A 24,605-nucleotide genomic window follows, 5' to 3' on the forward strand; every position below is an offset into this window, starting at 1 on the left:
ATTGTTTCTTTACAGAATAATTTAGAAACATAATTTCATTATTTTCCAGGTCAAGCTCCAAAAACTGAAAATGCTAAATATGCTTATTTGTGCCATAACATCTCACTTTTGGGGGGGAAGGATGTGTGGAATTTGACATTACTCAATTGGAAAGAAATGTATATTCAAAAGAATTTGTTTCAATTAGAATTCTTGGTGGAAGACTTTTTACCATTCTATCTGAATGGTGTTATTTATATATGTTTACATTAGCTATGTGGTGGAATTCTCATATTTGTAGTAATTATGTTGAAATGTTTGCGATCATCCATTTGATCATGGTTTTGTAGAAATCAAACAATAAAATAGTGTTTAAGAAGAATAAATTTTAAATGTAAATTTTATATTTTAAAAAAATCACTAACTTGAAATGGATTTTGTTGTGACTTATTTTCTCTTCAAACGGTTACTTAAAATAAGTGGACAAACACATCTATACATTTAAACTTTGGTTCCATTGTATAAGTGGCAGACATGTAATCAGTATTGCTAAATGAGTGGAACCAAGTGCCTTCCTTGCCCTAAAACTTGATGCTGTAATAATGAAATCATGAAATAAACTTACTGTTCTTCCTGTCGGAAGAATCATTTGACAAATATTGGCAAGTACTGTAACTGATGTAGTTATACTTGAATAAATCAAATATAATCAAAATATAGACCAATGAGACTTTGTGACTTGTACCCATACCTCAAAGTTTATAAAATGAAATTTATAGAAAGTAAATGATGTAAACTTTGATGATTTAGAGTTCAGTTGTTTAACAAAGAATGTATTTTAAAGATATGTTATTCACGAGCAAATTAACTTAGACATACTTATTACAAAATTATGGCTTTTAGAGAAATTATGGGAGTTCTTCAGTAAAAATTTAAGCCTTTTTGTAGTTTTAAACACTGGATTTCATTTATGTCTAATCTAGTATGTCCATTATTAATTAGCCATAACAATCTATATATGAAGATGTATTTTTCTTTGAAAAATATTACTGATTTTAAAGGTATTATTTTCCCCACATAAATCCAAGTAGATGAGGAAGTTTAAATTTGTCACAGGTACTCTACTCTTAACTATGAAGGTTTTATGTTGTCTTTAAGTACATATTAAGTATTCACTTGTTAACTAATTCTGATACTCATTTTATCTTTACTTCTCTTCAGTATCTACTACCCAAATTTATCCATTCTTAAATCAGCACAAGCTTTTACTTTCTTCCCATTGAGCACGGGGTAGAAATTTGCAAATTTTTAGTGTCGACTAACCAGGTTTGACTAATACTGTGGCACTTTATATTAAATATTATTTAATTATTGTCACTTTCAGTGGTGTATAATATATAAAACATTAAATCTTAATGTTTTAGATGTCATGTAATAAGGTAGAATGTATAATTCTCAGTGTTTTCAACTTCTCAGCCACTTTTGTCTTTATACAAGTCACACTTTTTACGCTTTTTATTTTTAATCCTGTGCTATGCAAATGCTATATTGTATGTAGTCTTAAGTGTGTGCTCAAGAATGTGCTTAAGACATAAAACTACCTCAGAGTTCACTTATACTTTTTATTCTCTTTAATGACTTTTCATAGATGTCACATTGCCTTAAATTTGGTTTGATTTAGAATTTGTAAAACCATAAGTATACCACTGAAGTTTACCTTTACAGATATGGAAATAGTATATATGAAAGGTTCTTGAAAGGCAAATAAATAGTTCACTAAACAAGGGAGATACATTTCATTAACACAATCCGTATAGTGGTGGAGAACATAGGCTGGGTTCAAATCCCAGTTTTTACTAACTACTTGACTAACCTTAGGCAAGTTACTTAATTTCTCTGTGCCTCAGCTTTCCTATCTGTGAAAGAGGAATAATGATAGTATCTACCTCAGGACTGTTATTAGTATCAATGTTACTTAAGCCGATATATTGATAGACTGATAGGAAATCATGGTTACCCAGTAATGTAGGCATTTTTCTAAGCAACTTTGGGTTAGCCTCGTTTTTGCATCTGTTTTTAAAGTAGTAGAGTTACGTTTTGTAAAATCTAAAGTCCGCTTAAATTTTCCTCCCCTCAGCTAATTTGGTTCAGGTTACTGAGATTGTTAAATAACTGAAATGTATTTGTTTATTGTGTTTTTCAAAGCTAAACAAGCCATATTTTTTTTCACAGAGTTCATCTTTCAGGACGTACCTAATATATTTATTTCTATTCATCTTATATCCTAAGTGAATTTAATATGAGATTTACTTTCTTTTAAAGTCATTTGTAAATGAACAGAACATTATCTTTGCAACCCTTCCATTTGACGTTCATTTTCATGTTCTTTGCAGTATTTACTCATACACTAGACATTTTGAATTTTTTTCATACATACTAATCAGGCAATAACAGCTGTTTTATTCTGGGATTTGATGTTACAGGATGTTATTTATCTGTGATATGATTATATATTTGTGAATATATAACGTGAAATATATATATGATATACATAATAACACAGAATTTCATGTAGATACTGGTTTATATACTTTTTCTGCTTTTGTGACCCTATTTTTAAAGTGCTATATACCTTTTATAAAAATGAGTTAGATACTGATTTAAAACAATTATCAGTGCCTTTTTCGTTTGCTTTTTGAAAATATGACATTCCAAATTATTATTATTAGTTTTGTCACAAGACAAAGATTTGATTTTATTATACGTAAACTAATTTTTCTTCCTGATCTTAAGGTGACGTTCTGGATTTTTTTTCTTAAATTCTACTGAGAAAGTATAAGTTGACTATAGACTTTTTCATAGTAGAATTTAAAAATTAAATTGTGTGTCATATGTCATCAAACTCATTTCCTTACTTGCTACCATAGAGAAAGTATGTCTGAGCTTCTCTGTTTTATTGATACAGTCATATCCTCATTTGTGCTTTATTACATAAATTACATGTGGCCTTTATAGTTATATGAAAGATATGTTACCAGCCACATTGATCTCTATGTAAATTCATTACATATTTCTAGTTAGGTTGCACAACAAAGCCTACTTGCTGACTAGCCTATAAATAAAGATTCTTTAAATGCATTTGGAACAATTTTGCCTGCTTGTATAGAGTGAATGACTGCTATATGTGGTAACCTCAGAAGCTTGAGGAATAGATTTCCTGCCTTTTACAGCAAACATTTACTTAGGTTTTACATTCACATTTGTAATGCCATCCATTTTGATTTAAAATCTGTCATCATTGAAAGAATCGTAGCTGGTGAGTAAGGAATTACTTTCGTAAACTTGAGACTAGAAGAGGTCTTATAGATGGACTAATTGTACCCCTTCATTTTAATTACAAGGACACTGAAGCCAGAGAGAAGAACTGACTTGGCCAAGTAGATATAGAGAGCTGAAGTGAATACCAGACCCATGTAATCATCCTATACTATGTCACTCTGCTACTGTACATTGGACTTGTTGCTTTTAAATGTGCTCATTATTATACTTGTGCATATTCTGAGTAGAAATCCTACTTCTTATGTGTTTCAAAACAACTCGTAAGAGCGATCAGCATTCCAAAGGCAGTTTTGGAGAACTAAAAGTGTGTTGTTATTTCTAGTTTTGTGTTGAGTTACTTCTCACTTCTAAATTAAGACTTACTTTGCACTAAGATTTCTTTAATGCCAATACAAATCAAGTATATTGCCAAAAGAGGGATTGTGATAGGAAATACATGTTTTCATTAAGTCTTTGGCCATTTTTAGCTCATTAAGCCTTTAAGCAGTTGCTAAATGAAGTCAAAGGAGCATAATTTATAAAAAGATAGAGTTAGGATTTAAATTTTTTTTTGTTCAGTTACAATCTCACATGGTGCCTGTGGGAAATGTTTCCACTTGTATTGCATCTTCCACAATCTTAGCAATAGTTGTCAATTGGTACTAATGAAATGTAATACTTTTAGGAAAGCATTTGCCCTGCGTGATCTAACTGGTGGTCGTTGTTGGCCTGTATTGAGCAAGTTAATTATTTGGAGAAGAATTAAAGTCACAAAGATGCAAAGAAGAATTTTACATAATTGAATTTTAGTAGAAATGTGATAACATGTTCTACATGTTTGGTTTTGAGTTTACCTTATATCCTTAAGGTCTTCAGACTTTTTGCTCATTTATCCCTTGAACACTTTACAAGTTGACATACACGGTTTTTCATCAGAAGAGTCAAATAATTGCAAAGAATATAATTTCTAACATCATAAATATTGACTTATAGTAAAACTATAACATTACTCATTTAAATGTATTCAGTGGAATCTAAGTACCAGGGATCTTTGATATCCATCACCTATTTAAAAAATAAATGCAAATAGAATTGTTTTGAAACTTTCTAGGGCAATAAGCTCCTAATTATCTAAAATTTTCTTCTGGATTTAGTAATTAGTGCAATTATTATTTCTACAGAATTAATCTGTCTTAAATATATTACAGTTTTGGTAAATATTAAACAGAATAAGTAAAATTTGTTGAAATGTGTCACTGAATGAAGTAGGAGAGGTGGAGCTGAGCATCTGTATGAGAACCCCCTTATAGGTGATATAACTTGTGAAAAGTCCTCTTGTATCCTCACACACATCCCTGTTTGAATGCTGCTGACTTAAGTGACTGACTGTGCCTTCTGCAGGATAGAATCACATAATATAATTTAGTGACTAAGGGCAGACACTCTGCAGGCAGACCATATGGGCTTCAATTCCAGCTCTGTGTCCCAATTCTTCCTTGTGCTAATTGCATGACTTTAGGAAATCTGTGTAACCCCCCATCCCTCTGTTGTCTCATCTGTAAAATGAGAATAACAGTTTGCTGTTGCACAGGTAAAGTGAAATAATACTTGTAACATGCTATATATGCTCGTAATATGCTATAATACTTGTAACATAATAGTGTCTGACACATGCATGTTAGTTGTTCAGTCAACTCTAGATATTCTTTTAAATGTATTTTGAGAATTTTATAGATATATCTTAATGTGTTTATAAGCATTTCTCAGACAGATTTAAATAATTTGAGATTACCAATTGGTACTTCCCTTTCCTCTTTCCTGGTAAATCAGATAATTTCCCACATTTTATACAAGAAACTAATCAGAATTTCCCCATGAATATGTACACATAGATCTATTGGTATAGGAATGCATATCTATTTAAGCACAAGAATACTTAATGTTTGTCCGTGACAGTGAGACAAATTATAATTAACAAACATTTATTGAATACCCACTTTAAGTAAAAGTTGTATTTAACAAAAAGGAGAAAAATCGACTCTAAAGCTTGCCCCTGCAAAGGACTTACAAGATATATTAAGATTAATAAACAAATGTTGGGAATCATTGAATTTTACAAATAGCACAATCAGCAATCTCTGATTTGAAGAGAACCAAAATGAATTCAGTGATCTATACTAGAAGGTGACCTAGGTAGCAGGAAAAGTAGGAAGGATAGGGGAAAAAATAGTTATTCATACCTTAAATTCGTATTAATAGATCAATTAACAATGTAGCCTCTAAGCAAAGTCAAGGTATAGGGATTCGAATTCAGCTTATTAATGTCTTTGTAAGAATTGTTATAAAACTCATTAATCATGAGATGATAATCTTACACTTCACTACTAGACATTTTTCCTAGCATAACCTGAACTCTCTGTTATGTTGGTAAGAAATGTAATGATATATTAAGTGTATCTCTTTAAAATATATGTCCTGTTTAACAGAACCAATAGTTTAGCCATTAAGATATTTTTCAAAATATACTTATTTATATCCAGGTTCATCTGCTTTTTCCCTAATAAACATAAACAAACAAAAAACTGGAAAATTGAGAACTTTGGCATGAGCATTTGTATTTCATGAGATTTTGAAATAAGAGACAGGATAGGTTCTCTCATATGGATTGCTGACCTTCGTAATTGCATACCCTGTTTAATTCAGTAATTATGTAGGAGGATTAAGTCTTATCCCCACTAATGCTATACAGCATTTGAAAAAAGTTAACCAAAATAATTTTTGTTACGATGCTCATTATATCTTTGGAAATAATTAGTACTATACATCCTACAGTATCCCAGAACCAATGAGAATCATTGTTAAATTCATGTAAAAATAATGCTTAAATAAGGTAGACCTATTATTAGGCCTTGAGTAATTCAGGAACCATCCTAAAATATCACTTCCTTTGGTGGGCCTGGGAGGGAAAAAGCTACAAAATTTGATTTTAGTTCCATGGTTATTAGAGTCCCTCAATTTATGCTTAGATATATTTTAGAATAGTTGAATATGGAATGAATTTTGATAATGTGAATCTTATTCTGATGTTGGCTTTCATGATAAAATTTGAACTGTCTTCCTGGAGTTTAAAAAAAAAATTCTACTAGTCTGAAACTCTTGGAAAAGAAGTGGGTGTATCTTTCTCCCCCTACTAATATAGTGGGAGGAGAAATTTCTCAGTACTTACTGTTCTCTAATATATTCTTTCTGCTATTATTGTATCTCATCCCAAATAACAGGACCATAAGAACTTCTTTCATTTGGAGATCCCCTTACTCCTTTATTGCAAAACACAGAACTGTATTCTTTCTTCACCTTTTGTGCATAGGCCTGTAGGAGTTTTAACGGAGTTAGGCTACAATATTTTACTTCCATGAAGGGCCTTTTTTGTACATGATTTTCTCTAACATAAACATTCTGCAGGTTTCAGGCCCCATAACTCTGTAAATGCAAAAGGAAAGTAATTTGAAATTCCTGAAAATATTATAGACTGTTTTAACCTATGCCGTTTTATGTGCTTTCAAGTATATGTGATTGTAACTAAATCAGCAGTGTTCTCCCAAAAGGTTTTTAGAGAACCCTGTAATTCATAGATGATGTGTTGTTAACTTATCAGCAAACATGTATAAATGGATTTTTCTGTCTGCAGTGTATGAAGTGTGTTCTCTTAGGTAAATACATACCTCACTTTCAGCCTTTCTTTACCCAGTTAATCTTTAGGAATGTCGTAAGTTATAACAAGCTCTTTTCTGTGAATAAATGATGTCTAAGATTTTCTACTCTGTTTTATCAAATTAACATCAACTGGTTCTTCTTGGGTACTTGTTGGGTACTTCTTTTAGCTGTTAGTTAACATATGTTGTAACTACCGTGACTTGCTCAGCTCTCTATTATCCATAATACCAGCTTCATGCCTTAAGTATGAGTAAAATAGATTTGTGATGAGAAGGAACTCAAACTTTTTTTTTTTTTTAAACAGATTTGGTTCATTTGACTTGCACATCTTCTAAAACAGCAAGAGAAGATTTAGAACCAGTTGTGCAGAAGTTGTTTATTCCATATACTGAAATGGAGATAGGTAAGAAAAATAATTGACTCATGATGGAAGGGTAATGTAACCATCATAATCTTCTTAGATATATCATGAAAGTTTCTGCAACCTAAACTGAAATGTGATGTATTTAACAACAATTCACATGTTTTGGTAAGATGGTTAAGCATAGTGTCTGCCTAAACATGTAGGAAAATGTTCACTCTACAATGTTAAAGGAAATATATGCATCATACACACACAAAAAAGCATAATTAAGCACAAAAATATACATTTATATTTATAGTTACACAGAAAAAGGATTGTTAGAAAATTTTGGTGGGATTATGGGCCATTTTCCTTATAATTTTCTTTATTTTACAAGTGTTGTACAGAAAGCATATATTCCTTTTTCAGAAAAATGTATCTTCCTTTAAGGAAAAAAGATCCAAGTAATATATTAAAATATTAATTGGCAGATGTAGAAATCCTTTCCTATCTAATAGTCTTTTTTTTTTTTTTTTTCCTTTTGAGACAGAGTCTCACTCTGTCGCCCAGGTTGGAGTGCAGTGGCGTGATCTTGGCTCACTGCAGCCTCCACCTCCCAGGTTCAAGCAATTCTCCTGCCTCAGCCTCCTGAGTAGCTGGGACTACAGGCGAGTGCCACCACACCCAGATGATTTTTGTATTTGTAGTAGAGACGGGTTTTCCCATGTTGGCCAGGGTGGTCTGGAACTCCTGACCTCAGGTGATCCGCCCACCTCGGCCTCCCAAAGTTCTGGAATTACAGGCGTGAGCCACTGCATCCGGCCTCTAATAGTCTTTTAATACATAATGTACTAGTGATTTAATAAATATTTAACTCCCAAAAGTGTATATGCTACTTATTCATAGGGGAAACACATTTTAAAATTTTCCCCCTATATAATAGGGTAGCACTTGCAGCTATGAATGGAGAAAATATGGCATATTTTCTGTGTAAATGATAAAAGAAGCCTTTTGAATTTTCTCTTATATGACGTGAAGGTGATTTTTATTATAGGATTTGCATGTGCACTTGAATCTTGATCATTTTCTTCCATTGATTTATATGTCTTTTTTTGCATGTCACTTTTGTTCATGCAACCATTTATTTACTCATACCTATTCTGTTTCCTTGCAGCTCATTTCCTATGTGGGTTGCTTATTTTCTTAATGCAGAGATAGTGCATAGAGGGGGGTTTATTTACATGAGAAGACAAGCTGTTCTTTAGTTTTTTTAATTTTATGGGTACATACTAGGTGTGTATATTTATTGGGTACATGAGATATGTTGATACAGGCATACAATGTGGAGTAATCACATCATGGTAAATGGGATACCCGTCACTTTAAGCATTTATCATTTCTCAGTGTTACAGTCATTCTAGTTATACTCTTTTAGTTACTTTAAAGTTCACTGTAAATGACTGTACTCACCCTGTTGTGCTATCAAATGCTAGATCTTATTTGTTCTGTTTATGTTTTGCACCCTTTAACCATCCCCACTTTTCCCTCTTCCTTCTCCATTACCCATCCCAGCCTCTGATAACCATCATCGTACACTCTATCTCCATGAATTACATTGTTTTAATTTTTAGCTCCCACAAATGAGTGAGAACACATTAAGTTTGTCTTTCTGTGCCTGGCTTATTTCACTTAACATAATGAACCTGTTATGTTCTCAGGGGCTAATATCAATTATGTTTTTTGGGAGCTATCCAAATAAAGTATTTGAAAACTTCACTTTAGTTTGGGAGTTAATTTAAAAATTAAATTATTTTAGTTATAATTTATTAATTTGTAAATTGCTTATATGTTTTCTTTATTGGAAAGTATCATACAAGTGTTTGGATTATTAAAAATTTGATTGCCAAGGTAAAACACATGATAATATTCCTAAATCTAATATGGAGTCATAGTTTTTTCTTTTGGCTTTAATTACAACTATACTTTGTGTAGAAACCCTGAGTTTCTTAATTATTTCTGAAATTTTAAATAATTATTATGTTGTAACTTCATTGTGTGGTAGTCTTAATGCACTAAATATGAATCATATCATTACTCTTCACTTTTTAAATGCATTTAATTTTCTTTAAAAAAATATCCAGCTGGGGGATATTACATGTTCATTACTTAGCATCCTCTATCCATTTTAGATTTTTAAACATTAATCTTAATAGTTAAAGTGATCCCATTTTTGAAATGATGTATTGTTTAGAACCTGAGAGGAATTCTTTGGTAAGAACTATGTGCTCAGAGGGGTCCTCAGGTGCACTGAGGCACTGAAAAGCTAGTTTTCACTGCCACATGGGCCTTTTTATCATCAGGATGAGGTAGTGGTCATATTTTAATTAAAATGTCAGAACAAATACTGTTGGAGTTATTGAAAATGAATCACCAGATAAAGTGAGCACTGGGCCATGGCAGGTCAAAGAGGCAAAGTCACCTGGAGAAGAGAACTCAATTCATTTTCCTGCCTAAATGAGGAAGAAGGAACTTTATGAGCAATATGAACTTTTAATACTTTAAAGCACATTCTTCTCTGTAGCAGAAGCCCCTATTTTCACAGATTGATGGCTTTTAGTATTATGTTTTGATTATTTGACATTCATGTAATACCTTATGCTTTACTGCATTGTAAATATTGTAGTTTAAAACGTGTACCAAAGGAATAACATTATTTGGGCTTATTTTCTTTTTGTTTGTGTTTGAATTCTACATTCTCTGTGCTTCATAATCCTCGGTGAAAGTCAGCCTAGTCACCTTTTAGAAAAAAAATCTGTATAATAGCCATCCTAGTACGTGTGAAGTAGTATCTCATTGTAGTCTTGCTTTGCTTCTCCCCCAATGATTAGTGATGTTCAACATCTTTTCAAGAGCTTATTGGCCATCTGTCTATCTTCTCTGGAGAAATATCTATTCATTGCCTTTGCACATTTTTTTTTTTTATTATTATACTTTAAGTTCTAGGGTACATGTGCACAACGTGCAGGTTTGTTACATATGTATACATGTGCCCCTATGACAGTCTCCACCACTCTGCCGGTATTACCAACATAGTTTACTCTATCCCTAAACACGGCATGCAACTGTAGACACCATTTCTTGCTTTGTTGTTGTTGTTGTGCTATAGTTGCTTTTCTTCTACCTACCCTATTCTACACTTACTCCAGTTTAATTTGCCCAACATCCTATTCCAAATTGCCTATTACATCTTTAGTCCTTCTTACTATCAAATTGAATGAAATGAGCTACTGCAGAAAACCAGTTCTACCACCGGCAACTTGTGATGCACTCCTAGCCAAAGCTCAGCAACTTTAATATTTTTTGACAGTTCTGCACTTCAGAACTGCATGTTATTTATCCAGCTATCTCTTTGCCTTCCAGCTGACCTCAAAGAAAGATGAAGCAGTTATATATCTCTTTAAGGTTTTAAGGTCAAAGCCTGATAATGCCCTTGTATCCAGAGCATTTATCTTCAGTCTGTGTCAGTTTTTCACCTTCCTCATGGTTTCTTTTCAAAGTTTCAACCTCTATAAAATTAGTTTAAATCTATTGGATTATTCGTTTCCTCCAGCTTTTATTAAGTGGAGTGTTCCTTTGAGCTGGATCTTTAATGAGATACAAGATAAACTCTCCTAGTATATGCTTAGAAATGGGCTGGGCAATATTAAAGACTTTCCAGACCTTAGCCCATTTGTTAGCAGTGCTCCCCAAGTCTGGTATACCAAATCATAGGAGATACATTTAAGTACCTTCCCATAAGATTTGTGTGACTAAACTCACTAATCAGTTTACTAAGAGCCATATGGTGTTAGCTATAAAATATGAATTCCTTATGTTCCTTTATTTTGTCAATAGATTTAACCACCTAATATGTTCCTACATGAAGTTAGTGATATCTTAGACGACTCATAGATCTTGGCACTAGAAAGGGGCAGCTGAGGAGATCACTTCTTCCACTCAGAGTTTCTTCATCCTATTCTACTAATAATTATGGATTATTCAGGATGAACTAGGAAAATAACTTATTTGGTATTCTTATAGTGGAGATACTGTAAATTAAATATAATAAAATCCTGTTTATCCTGATGTGGGAAATAGGGCTTTCTTGTTAATTGAATACTGCAATTAGGTAAAAATTTCTCTACATTGATTACCAATTAAATAATAGTTATTAATGAGATAATTATGCCTTTAACATTTTCTTTATTATTCATGAGGTACTTCATGGTCTTGGGCAATCTTCATAAACATTCATTATTATTTTTGTACAAAATTTGAACTTTTGTTCAGATTCAGGCTAAAGAAAACTCTCTAGTCAATGAATGTATCCACAGCAATATTTTATGTTTTCAAACAAAGAAAATCTAATTATAACAATTTTAAAGAGGAGAGGCAAATAAATGATTGTCATATTAGCAAGAAATAGGCTTTATGCATTGAGATTAATAACATTGGACCTTTTTACAAGCATATCGTACTTTGATCATACCTGAAAATACAATAACATCAATTCAGAAATTATTTACTGAGCATCTGTCATGTGCTAAGCCCTATATTAGGGAACCAAAAACAAGGGAGGAGAGTAAGAACTAAGTCTACTTCATGTGTGTATCCCCAGCTCCTAGCTCAATGCCTAACACGCGTAATAGACACATGCTCTTAAATGAGAGAACATATGCTCAAAATGGCATTCACTGTTATGACTTCATTTTTGATATTTATTGGTTATCATTAATTTTTTAATCCAATAAGACAAAGCATTAGGATGTGAGTTAGGACAACAAAGTTTTAATCCTATATTTACTATTTTTGTAATAATAACTTTATCGATATATCATTCATATACCATATGATCCACCCTTTTGAAGTGTGCAATTCAGTGTTTCTTAGTATATTTATAGAATTGTCCAAACATCACCACCATCAGTTTTAGAACATTTCTATCACCCCCAAAAGAAACGTCATACCAATTAGTGATCACCTCCCATTTGCCCCCAGTTTCCTTCAGCCCTAGGTAACCTACTGACCCACTTCCTGCTTATCCTAGACATTTCATGTGTATATACTATTGAATTACTATATAGTTTATCAAGTTGGTTTGTCCATTTGAAACATAAGGAAATCAATTTATGTTGTCTTCTGTCTTTATAGGGAAAATTTAAGCATGAATGTGATCATAAACCCTTTGATACTAGTGAGAAGTAATAGAAGTCCAAAAGAGCACAATTGGAGTAAAATCTAATTAACTTACTCATCAAAATCGTGTGTAGATGCAAGTTTACTGATTGTTTACATACAAAGCTCTGATTTACTACAATGTCTAGTCATGGCTTAATCGGTAATAGGCTACACAGTGTAGTAATTGACAAGCATATTGTATTTTAGAATGTAAATAAAATTTATTTATATGTTTAGAAAATGAACAAGTAGAAAAGCCAAGAATTCTGTGGGCACTTTACTTCAATATGAGAGATTCGTCAGACATCAGCAGGAGCTGTTATAAAGATTTACCATCCAACGTGTATGTCTGCTCTGGCCCAGATTGTGGTTTAGGAAATGATAATGCAGTCAAACAGGTAAGGCTGTTGATGTTTCTCAGTTTTGTGTTAGGATGTTTGTGTGGTTGGGAAATATTTTTTCCTCTGGGAGGAGAAAAAAGTCTAGAAAAGCATCTCTCAATACCATTTCTGTAATTTGCCCTAAAAGTTTTTTCTATGTAGCTTCTACAAAGCTACTTTAAGTATACTTTAAATACAGGATCAGGTATTTTCACTTTCTTGAGTAAAATGTTGAATTACAGAGATTTTTTTTATGAGTTCCATTGTGGGAATAAGGATAGAAGATGCTAAAAATACATATTCATAAATAAGAATTTATAATGCCAGTATTCTAAAGAAACATTGTTTCTGATTTAAACAGTTGAACCATTGGTATATTATTTTGAAATACATAAATTATTTTTCTTGATAAACAGTCATTTCAGGAAGGTTGTAACTAGTAAGTCATATAAAATTAATTTTACAGTAGTCTTAATGCATTTTTTTAATCATAGAAAAGAAGTTATAGCATAGTTTTACATAGTTAACATGATTCCATTAATGTTTTGACACAAGTTCATGTCCCAAGAGCTACCATTACTGATGCTGAGGTCTATTGTAAAGTAAGGTGGAAGTTTGTGATAGCCATCCTGGTCAGGGCTATGAAGAGGCACAGACTGATACAAGCTGCTAAAAGTGAGCCATGATTCCATTAAGCTGAATATTGATATGTATATATAAATATACTTCTTTGCCCTGGACAGGACGAAAAAAACAGAAAATATTTTTTGATGATACATTTCTAAATTTTGCACAGGTAGAACTGGCACATCTGTCCATTAAGTCAATAAATGGGTAATTTAACATTGTTCTAAGACCACAGATGGAACTTTCGTTCCTACCAGTGGCAAGAATCTTATAGTAGCAAATGTCCTGGTTGAGCCTGTAATCTAATTTTGAGTCGTGGTAGCAAAGCTATGTCTATGATGAATATACAAACATCTGCAGTTTTTTTCTGGAATTCTTGTTTATTTTCTTCAGTGCCTGATGGTGATCCTGTATAATTATATTCAGCCAGTGACACCAAACAAAAGCAGAAAGTCACATCCATCTCTCATCCATCATTCATTCTATTAGTTTAGTAAGAACCCAAGATGGCTGAAGATCTGCATTTATAGCTTGAAATGATCAAGTCATTTTTACTTTGATGTTCTAATTTTTTGCAAGTAGAAATTGCCAACAAGTTTTTAGCAAGGTAGCTTAGGTCATTTTTATCCCTGAATGAACTTTAATATTTTTTAACCAAAAAAATTTAAGTAAGGGCTTATAATACAAGTACTAATGTATTCTAAACATCCGAACTGCATGCTAGAAGATTATAATTGAGGGATAATTTTATCATGAGGTCATTTGCTTCTCAAGAAGATAATCTTCAGAGGTAACATGCTGTAACAGTAGAAAACAGTACAGTGCTAATTTTGGTACTAATTAATATATGCTATTAAATGTAAGCAGTTTTAAATTTGTTGTATAGCTTTTAGTCTCATCAATTTTGGGGGAAATATTATGATGCCTACTTTTAAAGAGCATTGACAATATTTATAAATAGCTTGTGTATTCAGATAAACTGCATGCTAATTCCTGTGTATCAGCCTGTAATTATGTCAATCACTAATTGGCGATTTCTGGTGATTGGTATTTTCCAAATGAAGATTATCCATAAAGGCTCTCAGAATATCACCTAGACTTTGCTTATGTAGACAACACAAGCCCATGCAGATTTCTTTATTTTAAAAAAACAAATGAAATACTTCATTTTACCAGTTGGCAAGGTGACATCTTTTCTTATTTGTAAAATGTATAGAGGTTGAGTAATGTAAACTTGACACTCTTGTGTTCATAGGGAACTATTTGTGATTTGAAGATGCACCAAAAACATAAAGTGATATGTCTATAATACCCCCAAGTTCAAATTGTTTGTCCTGGCCTCCAAGACATTCTCTATTGTCACCACAAAACCAACCTAAGTGACAGTTGCGATTCTTTCTATGACTTGCTCATTTTTGTATTTTATGTTGCTTCAGATTTGTTTTTATTTATCTGAAACTGACATCTGAGATATCTCTTTTTCTTGGCAGATGTTGTGTACCATTTACCCAAACATACTGATGGACAGTTCCATAGTCCTCATTCCCAAGACATTGATGGCTCACTCCTTCAGGAGCCCCACCCTCTAGGAGATGTCACTACCATGGGAACAAGAATAAATAGTACCATACTCTTTGTATTTTACTTCAAGTATAAAATGAGTTAAATTGGCTGATGTTGGGCTGGACTGGCAACCTAACCTCCATTTAGAACATGGTTTTATGGACAGATTAGCCAGTCACTTACGACGTTTGATACACAGCCCATTATTAAGTTGAGAGCTAGCTGTATAGATTGAACTATCAGGTTGTTCACATACTGTAGTACCGTTTCTTTTCTCATGCCTTTGAGAGAGAGAGGGCAATTTTAGATGTCATATTTTCTGTAGCTGCCATTCATTTGAGCACTTTCTATGTGTCAGATTCTATCCTTGGCATCTCATATATATTATCTTATTTTGTCCTCAAAACAATCTTGCAAGATAAGTATTTGTGATATCCCCATTTATAGATAAGGAAGCTACATCCTAAAGGGGCTAAATAACTTGTCCAGAGGTCACATAGCTAGTAAGTTCTTGAGCCAAGAATTAAACTCAACTCCTTTGGATCCCAGTGCTTGTACACTCACCCAGTGAGTGTTATATGCTACTTTCAGCTTATGAGTAGGCCTACATCCTAAAAACATTAAAGTACTATATTAATGAAATGTTTATTTTTGTTTTGTGTTGATGTATGTTAACTAAACTTATAAATATTTTAAATAATTCACTTTGTTCTATCCGTACATCCCAGTGTGAGCACACCAAGTTACAATATAATTAGCACTTTCCAATTTTTTAACCACCTGAAAATTTTTACCCTTTGAGCTAACTTCTGGCTTAAAGGTGAAGAGGATGAAAAGTTGCCAATTAACTATTCTGTGCTTAGAACTAGGTTTAGTTGGCAAACAAAATGCAGCAGGCCAAGAAGCATTAGATACACTTTCCAGAGCATGGCAGTTGACCCTAAGAGGTTCCAGCAGTTAGAGAGAGGAGAGATTTGGGAAGGACTGGAGTCCGGCTATAGGAAATTGGCATCAACAAGGGCCAGGGCAGATGGGCTAAAGGTGGGAGTTTCATAAGCAGGTAGAACACAAAGAAGAGTGGTGTGGCAACTGGCAACTGGTGCTAATCTTAGGAGGCGGGTGGTGCATGACAAGATGTATGGAAGCATATGGTGTGGGATCCAGCCACAGAGATTGGAGTTAAGGGTAAAAGCTATTCTGTGGGAAGGAGGCAAAAGGGAGACAAGATGTCAAACACAGAGGAATTGGCATAGAAGTAAAAGAATTTATAGTAATTATTATTATTATTATTATTATATTTATACTTAGTATTTGTATTAAATGTTACTGGCATTCTATTTTATGCCAAGGCACTAAGGATCGAGTTGACTAAAAGTGTTTGTCATCCTGGAGGAATCACTGTCAGGTAAAGGAGAAAAGCATGTAAACAAATGACAGTGTAGTGTGCTATATGTACTAATACATCCAAAGTCTAGAAATAATATAGAGGAGCAATGAGCCCAATCTCGGAGTCAGAGAACCTTACAGAGAGGGGTATAATAGATGAGTAGTAATTCTCCTTCTAAATCAAAGACAGTAGAATTGAAACATTCTGGGTGTAAAGAATAACATTGGTACCAGCCCAGTATGTAAAAAATAAGTATGGTGTATTGTTTCATACAAATAAACAGGTATTAGTAAATCAAGAAGTCTGAGAGATGCAGGCTAGATGAAGTGGTATTTGATAAGATCAGAGAAGTTAGGCCTGAAGGGTTTTATTTTCTATAGTAGGGATCTTGGATTTTATCCTATTGGTGATGGGGAGTCATTGAAGAATTTTAAGCCAAAAGTTGAATAAACAGAATTTTATTTTCCATAGACCCATCTGAGGGTGGCATGGAGATGGATTATATGGGCGGACTCTAGAGGCAAGGAGACCAGTCCAATTCCGAGGCTATTGTAGTTGTCTGGTTGAAAGATGGTGCATGTCTGGGCTATGTCAGTGGGGAAGGAGCAGGAGCAGATGAAGTTAAGAGATAGAAGATAAAATTGATAGAATTTGATGATTGTTTGCATGCCAAGTGTAAAAGGGAGGGAGAACTTTTACAGATAGTAAAGATAAAGATGTAAGACAAAAAAGACCATTAGGGGAACGGAAGTATGAGGTAATGGCTTTGTCTGACCTAGATCCCGCTTCTACAGGGACTGTGTTTCTAGCAAAGGAGTATGGTGAGTTCCCAGGATGGAGAGCAAAGATAGGCATCTGTAATGTTTAATTTCCAGATAGCCACAATAAAAACTGCAGTTAGCTATAGTTACCATGCTGTACATTAGATCCCGAGAACTTATAACTGAAAGTTCATACCCTTAAACCAACAGCTCTTCACTCCCCAGCCCCTGGCAACCACCCTCAACTTTTCTAGATTCTACATATAAGTGAGATCATATGGTATTTTTCTTTCTGTGCTTGGCTTATTTCACTTAGCATAATGTCCTCCGGGTTCATTCTTCTTGTCATAAATGACAGAATTCTTCAATTCAAATTTGACAAGAGAGCAGATTTTAAGTATTCTTACTAGAAACACACACACACACACACAGTAGTAACTATTGGTAGTGATGGACGTGTTAACTTAATTGTGGTAATAATTACACAGTGTATATCAAATGACCTTGTACACCTTGAATATAAATAATTTTTGTCAATTAAGTATTTAAAAACTTCAAAGAAATTGTCTATAGCAATTGGCGTGTCCAAAAACATACCCTTGAAGTTTTTTTTATTCTGTTACCCTGTCATACTAATAAGTTCAGCTTAAATCTTGACATTTTTACTTATGTTATTATTAGTAATAATGAAAATAGCTACCATATATGTTGGCTTAATCTCTGATATTTTATAGATAAGGAAGCCAAAGCTCAGAAATTGAGTAAGCATTCCCCAAATCACATAGCTGCTAAATCGTAGAGCCAGTATTTTTACTGAGGCTCTCTTTTCAAAACTCATGTGCTTAAACAAGTGCTGTAGTCCTTAAAGTCCAGGAAATGGGAATTATGTCAGAAAGCAAATAGTTGAACAAACAGTGAAGCGTTTTCTTCATTTGAACAGTGACTTGTTAAAATTGCTATATGCTAAATTAGACTGTACCAGTATCATATATAGGCTTGTATTAGTCTGTCCTCACACTGCTATAAAGATACTATCTGAGACTGTGTAATTTATAAACAAAAGAGGTTTAATTGACTGACAGTTCCTCATAGCTGGGGAGGCCTAAGGAAATGTAAAATCATGGTGGAAGGCAAAGGGGAAGCAAGGCATGTCTTACATGGTGGCAGGAGAGAGAAAGCGAAGAGGGAACTGCCAAACACTTTTAAACCATCAGATCTTGTGAGAAGTCACTATCACGAGAACAGCATGGGGAAAACTGCCCCCATAATCCATTCACCTCCCACCAGTCCCTCCGTAATACTTGTGGATTACAATTGCAAATGAGATTCGGGTGGGGACACAGAGCCAAACCATATCATTCTGCCCCTGACCCTCCCCAAGTCTCATGTCCTTTTCACATTTCAAAACCAATCATCCCTTCCCAACAGCCCTCCGAAGTCTTAAAAGTCATTCCAGCATTAACTCAAAAGTCTATGTCCAAAGTCTCATCTGAGACAAGTCAAGTCCCTTCCCCCTATGAACCTGTAAAATCAAAAGCAAGTTAGTTACTTCCAAGATACAATGGAGTATAGGCATTGGGTAAATGTCCCCATTCCAAATGGGAGAAATTGGACAAAACAAGGGGGCCATAGGCCCCATGCAAGTCCAAAACCCGGCCAGGCAGTCATTAAATCTTAAAGCTCCAAAATCTCCTTTGACTCCAAGTCTCACATCCAGGCCATGCCGATACAAGGGCTAGATGCCCACAGCCTTGGGCAGTTCCAACCCTGTGGCTCTGCAGGGCATAGGCACTGTGCCTGCTTTCACAGGCTGGCATTAAGTGCCTGTGACTTTTCCAGGTGCATGCGGCAAGCTGTCAGTGGATCTACCATTCTGGGGTCTAGAGGACAGTGGCCATCTTCTTACAGCTCCACTAAACAGTTCCCTAGTGGTGACTCTTTGTGGGGGCTCCAAGCCCACATTTCCCTTCAGCACTGCCCTAGCAGAAGTTCTCCATGAGGGCTCTACCCCTGCAGCAGACTTCTGCCTGGCCATCTAGGCGTTTCCTAACATCCTCTGAAATCTCTGCAGAGGCTCCCAAACTTCAGCTCTTGTCTTTTGTGCACCCTCAGGCCCAACATCACATGCAAGCTGGCAACACTTGGGGCTTGCACCCTCTGAAGCAACAGCTCAAGCTGTACCTTTATTCCTTTTAGCCATGGCTGGAGCTGGAGCAGCTGGGATGTAGGCTATCATGTTCCAGGGCTGCACAGAGCAGTGGGGCCCACCCAGCCCACAAAACCGTTTTTCCCTCCTAGGGAAGATCTCTGACATGCCCTGGAGACATTTTCCCCATTGTCTTGTCTATTGACATTTAGCTCATCATTGCTTATGCAAATTGCTGTAGCCAGCATGAATTCCTCCCCAGAAAATGGGTTTTTATTTTCTCCCACGTGGTCAGGCTGCAAATTTTCCAAACCTTCATGCTCTGCTTCCCTTTTAAACGTAAGTTCCAATATCAGACCATCTCTTTGTGAACACACATGACTGAGTGCTTTCAGAAGCAGCCCGGTCACCTCTTGAATGCTTTGCTGCTTAGAAATTTCTTCTGCCACATATCCTAAATCATCTTTCTTAACTTCAAAGTTTCACAGATCTCTAGGGTGGGGACAAAATGCCACTAGTCTCTTCGCTAAAGCATAGCAAGAGTCACCTTTGCTCCAGTTCCCAGTAAGTTCCTCATCTCCATCTGAGGCCACCTCAGCCTGGACATCATTGTCCATATCACTATCAGCATTTTGGCCAAAACCATTCAACAAGTCTCTAGAAAGTTCCAAATTTTCCCACATTTACCTTTCTTCTTCTGAGCCCTCCAAACGATTCTAACCTCTGCCTGTGACACAATTCCAAAGTCACTTCCACATTTTCAGGTTATCTTTTAGCAGTACCCCACTCCTGGTACCAATTCTGTGTTAGTGTCTCTTACACTGCCGTAAAGATACTACCTGAGACTAGGTAATTTGTAAACAAAAAAGGTTTAATTAACTCACAAGATCACATGGCTGGGAAGTCCTCAGGAGAGTTATAATCATGTCAGAGGGTGAAGGGGAAGCAAGGCACATCTTACTTGCTGGCAGGAGAAAGAGAAAAGGGGGAACTGCTAAATACTTTTAAACCATCAGATCTTGTGAGAATTCACTATCACAAGAACAACATGGGAACAGTCACCCCCCCTAACATGTGGGGATAATAATTTGAGATGAGATTTGGGGGGGGGACTCAGAACCAAACCATATCAAGTCTCTATGAGATATCATATAAGCAATATTAAGGCAATTGTATTTCTTTCGATATGTAGAATGAATGTGTTTCAATTCTCAACAATCTGAACACTTGATAATGAACCTGATGAGATACTACCATCCTTGAAGTGTTGACCTGAATACATGTATAGAATTAAAGGGAGAAGTCACAGAATTCTGAAAACAGACTTATAGAAGTTCATGTATTCTGATAAAGTACTATAACCTGCTTAAGGAAAATTTTAAGGATAACACTTAATTGTTTTTAGTTAATGCCAGAAATGCACACAGATTTTAAACCGATTTCCAAAAACAATTTATCTTTTCTTCCTTGGCCAGGCTGAAACACTTTTCCAGGAAATCTGCCCCAGTGAAGATTTCTGTCCCCCTCCACCAAATCCTGAAGACATTGTCCTTGATGGAGACGGTTTACAGCCAGAGGCTTCAGAATCCAGTGCCATACCAGAGGCTAACTCAGAGACTTTCAAGGAAAGCACAAACCTTGGAAACCTAGAGGAGTCCTCTGAATAATGGATATACACCGAACTGGATACCCAACTTTGGAAATTTCTACTGGTCTCAGAGTCTACTTGATAGAAGGACTGTTTGAAAAATGTTAGAAAGCAACAGCAATTATAAGGCAAAATAGGTAATAGAAATCCAAAAGGGGATTTTCCTTATAGAGGACGTTACAAGAACACACAGCACTTACAAAGCACATTGACTTGCTCATTTTGAATACCAAACTTGTGTGACTAGCAGATGAAAATTATAAATCAATTGATTCTCAGGAATGTAACTGTGGATATGAAAGTGATCCTATGCATTGTTAATAATTCCGTGGTCTTAGGACAATTTTGCTTACCACTATGGATCTTTGTTTGAAAGCCACATTTTCAGAACCAGCTCACATATTTTCTTTGGTTATTTGAATTATATTTTCTTTATGGACAAGAGCATCATAACATAATGATAAAAACATATAGAAAAACTAAAGTATCATGATCTAGATAGAAGCCTGTATTTAGAATACAGGTTTGTTTTGTTTTGTTTTGCTTTCTATGTTGAGAAGCATTGAAAATGCTAATACAAAGGTGTTTAGACATTGTTAAGAACAAGTCAGTAGTGTTTTTTAGTATCAGTAGTGATATTTGTTTGTAAATTATTTACATATTGGGAAAGGTCAATAATGAAGAAGTGAAAGAATGGAAGGAAATGTGTGGATAGGCTCATTGATATTTGGATGTTCTGTCTGTCAAATAACTAGAGTATTAGGCTAATTGTCTACAGACCTAATTTAATCCTGGCTGTCCTTCTGATGATATGTGGTAAATTGTTTAATTTCTGAGCCTACGTTTCTCCATATATAAAGTGGAAATAGTATTACTATGCCTACTGTATGAGAATGATTATGAAGACCAATGCAATGCCATGTTTAGAATGGGTTTGCCAGAAGAAAATCGTTTTAGAATTTTCCCATTGACTTGATGGATCTCAGAAGTCTCATGCAGGAAATAATTGCTTGTTGTCAGTCAACAAACGATATAGATCACAGCATTTTTATTGCATTAAGCTTTTTAAATGAAAATTTCTTTTTAAAATTAGTATTTTATATTCTTACATACAGACCAGTAAAAATAGTAACAAGTAGAATTGTGGTTTTGAAATATTACTAAGGAAAACACTCTATAAATTGTTAATATTCCTTTTCTGGTAGGTAAACCTGCAACCACCAAGGGCTCCAAATTGTGTATGACAGTTGGCAAGCCCTAAAATACACTCTACATAAAAATGTTAGGGTTGCCTCTAATCCCAGCACTTTGGGAGGCTGAGACAGGCAGATCACTTGAGGTCAGGAGTTTAAGACCAGCCTGGCCAACATGAAGAAACCCCATCTCTACTAAAAATACAAAATTTTAGCTGGGTGTGATAGCGGGCACCTGTAATCTCAACTGCTTTGGAGGCTGAGATAGGAGACTCACTTGAACCAGGGAGGCGGAGGTTGCAGTGAGCCAAGATTGTGCCACTGCACTCCAGCCTGGGTGACAGAGCAAGACTCTGTCTCAAAAAAAAAAAGAAGTTAGGGCTGTACATAGGCAGCAAACCAAGCTACAGTGACGTTGCCTGTATTTAAATTTTCTCAAATGGCCAAGCTCTGATGGTCTACTTTAAGTAATAGTTTAGACTTACAATTGCCTGTAAATAAACAAACAAATGCACTCTTAGTTTTTTTGTTTTTTTGGGTTTTTTCCCACAAGATCTGGCCTATATTGTCTGTCAGGAAGCCATGGCTCCAATGTAAAGTACATAGTTCTTACATACTTCAACTGCAGCTGGTCCCTGACCTCACCAGGTTTCAGAGATGTTCTTAAAGGAAGCCAGCTGTGACAGGTTACAGATTCATAGGAAATGGAAAGAACCAAGGAACGTAGCTCTTGCCTCACCTTTCTACCCACTGCAGATGTAGTTCAAGCCAGAATAATGGAAGAACTTAACTTACTAGCCTCTCAGGCTGCTCCTATCCCTACCTCCCAGTGTACAGCCCCTCCCCATCTCTTTAGTCCCCTTTCCTTCGCTTCCCCTTTTATAATGTCACATAAATCAGGGACAGTAGGATCACATTATAACCTACTTTGTCACAGGGATTCGATTTTTCTTATATCAAATCATGTTTCCTGAAACCCAGCTGGGGCATATGCACTCAATGTCTTAATACATAGCTATTAATGTACCGGGTATTGGCCTTGCCCCTGAATATCAGCAATATATTATAAAAGGTTCCAGTAGATGAGACGATTGAGTCTGAGTACAATTGCAGTAAATTCTGCCAATAAAGATATTGTACTGTTACGGTCTTAGAGTTAAGGCCACTTGAATGTAGTATGCACATTCATGTAAACAGACAATCAGGGTAGGCCTAGAATAACCACAATAATTCTATTGGCCTTACTACAGCCGCCTATGTGTAGAACAATGGAGGAGATAGTTTGTGGTCCATTATTGTACCCTGTTTCATCCATTAGCCAGCATCAGAATCTCTCTTTCAGGTCATTTATTAAATACGATTGAAATGTTTAAAAGTTCCTGAACATGATTCGTGATGATTAAAATATCATATGACTGATAAAAGACTTTAAGAACTTTAGATATTACCTGTTGCCTCAAAATGTAACAGAAATTATTCTTAGAGCTTTCTTTTTAGCTATCCTAATTACTGCAAATAAATATTTGTTCTTATAGTTTTAAATCTAAAAGAAAAATCTTTTGGTTTTGTTTTAAAACCTTAAACTTGAAGTCATATTAATAAAATTAATATATTGTACATAGTGGAAAATTTTCAGTAGCTAATTTAAAATTTCAAAAAATGCTATTAAAGAATTTTGATTCATATATTTAAACTTTTTAGTTATGCATGCTTCTTATTAACCAAAAATGATAATACCATTCAGTTTAGTGAGCAGTATGAGAACCAATACCTAATCCTTATGTTGCTGTTGTATTTTTTCCTAGTGGTGTGCCTGCTCAGAAAAACATACACTGTATGTGTATACATACCTGTGTATATATAAAAGGTCAATTTATATATTTTTCTATAGGAAAATGGAATAACAATTTCCCTACCTCCCATAATATGTATTTGTCCATATTAAAATAGTCACATTGATGATAATTTCTAGAACTAGTTTTTGAGATTGTCAGCCCTTTGTCTAAAATAATGGCAGTATTAATGATTGACTTCTGTCACTGCCATAGTTACCTGGATTGGCAGCCTTAGTAGCCTTTGTCTAAAGTCCTAAAGAGTTCCCAAAAAATGTGTTGAAATTTAATTGCTAAATAGTGGTTGGTGATTCTTTACATCAGGAATTGTAATAATTTTCTTGCAAATAAGTTATTTACTGCTATTGATATTGAAGAATTCATCTTTTACTCAGTTAATTTTATTATATGTATTTCAAAAAGCATGAATATATGATTATTCATAAAGTGTACACTTTAAGTTTTCAAAGGAAATAAAGACTTTTAAATCCTTTTCA

General features: G+C 34.7%; 1 protein-coding gene across 8 annotated transcripts in view; it reads left to right on the forward strand.

Annotated features, from left to right (window-relative positions):
- LOC105488015 (CHM Rab escort protein) overlaps positions 1–24,605 on the forward strand; it is a 191,270-nt gene extending 166,665 nt beyond the window's left edge. For all 8 annotated transcript variants that reach the window (XM_011751662.2, XM_011751660.3, XM_071088994.1 and 5 more), the window contains 3 exons: positions 7,316–7,414; positions 12,809–12,969; positions 20,911–24,605. In XM_011751662.2, coding sequence (XP_011749964.2) covers positions 7,316–7,414; positions 12,809–12,969; positions 20,911–21,102 — 452 coding nt within the window. In that variant the 3' untranslated portion in view covers positions 21,103–24,605. The remainder of the gene's footprint in view (positions 1–7,315; positions 7,415–12,808; positions 12,970–20,910) is intronic.

The sequence above is a fragment of the Macaca nemestrina genome, chromosome X, assembly GCF_043159975.1.
Source record: "Macaca nemestrina isolate mMacNem1 chromosome X, mMacNem.hap1, whole genome shotgun sequence".
Classification (NCBI taxonomy): domain Eukaryota; kingdom Metazoa; phylum Chordata; class Mammalia; order Primates; family Cercopithecidae; genus Macaca; species Macaca nemestrina.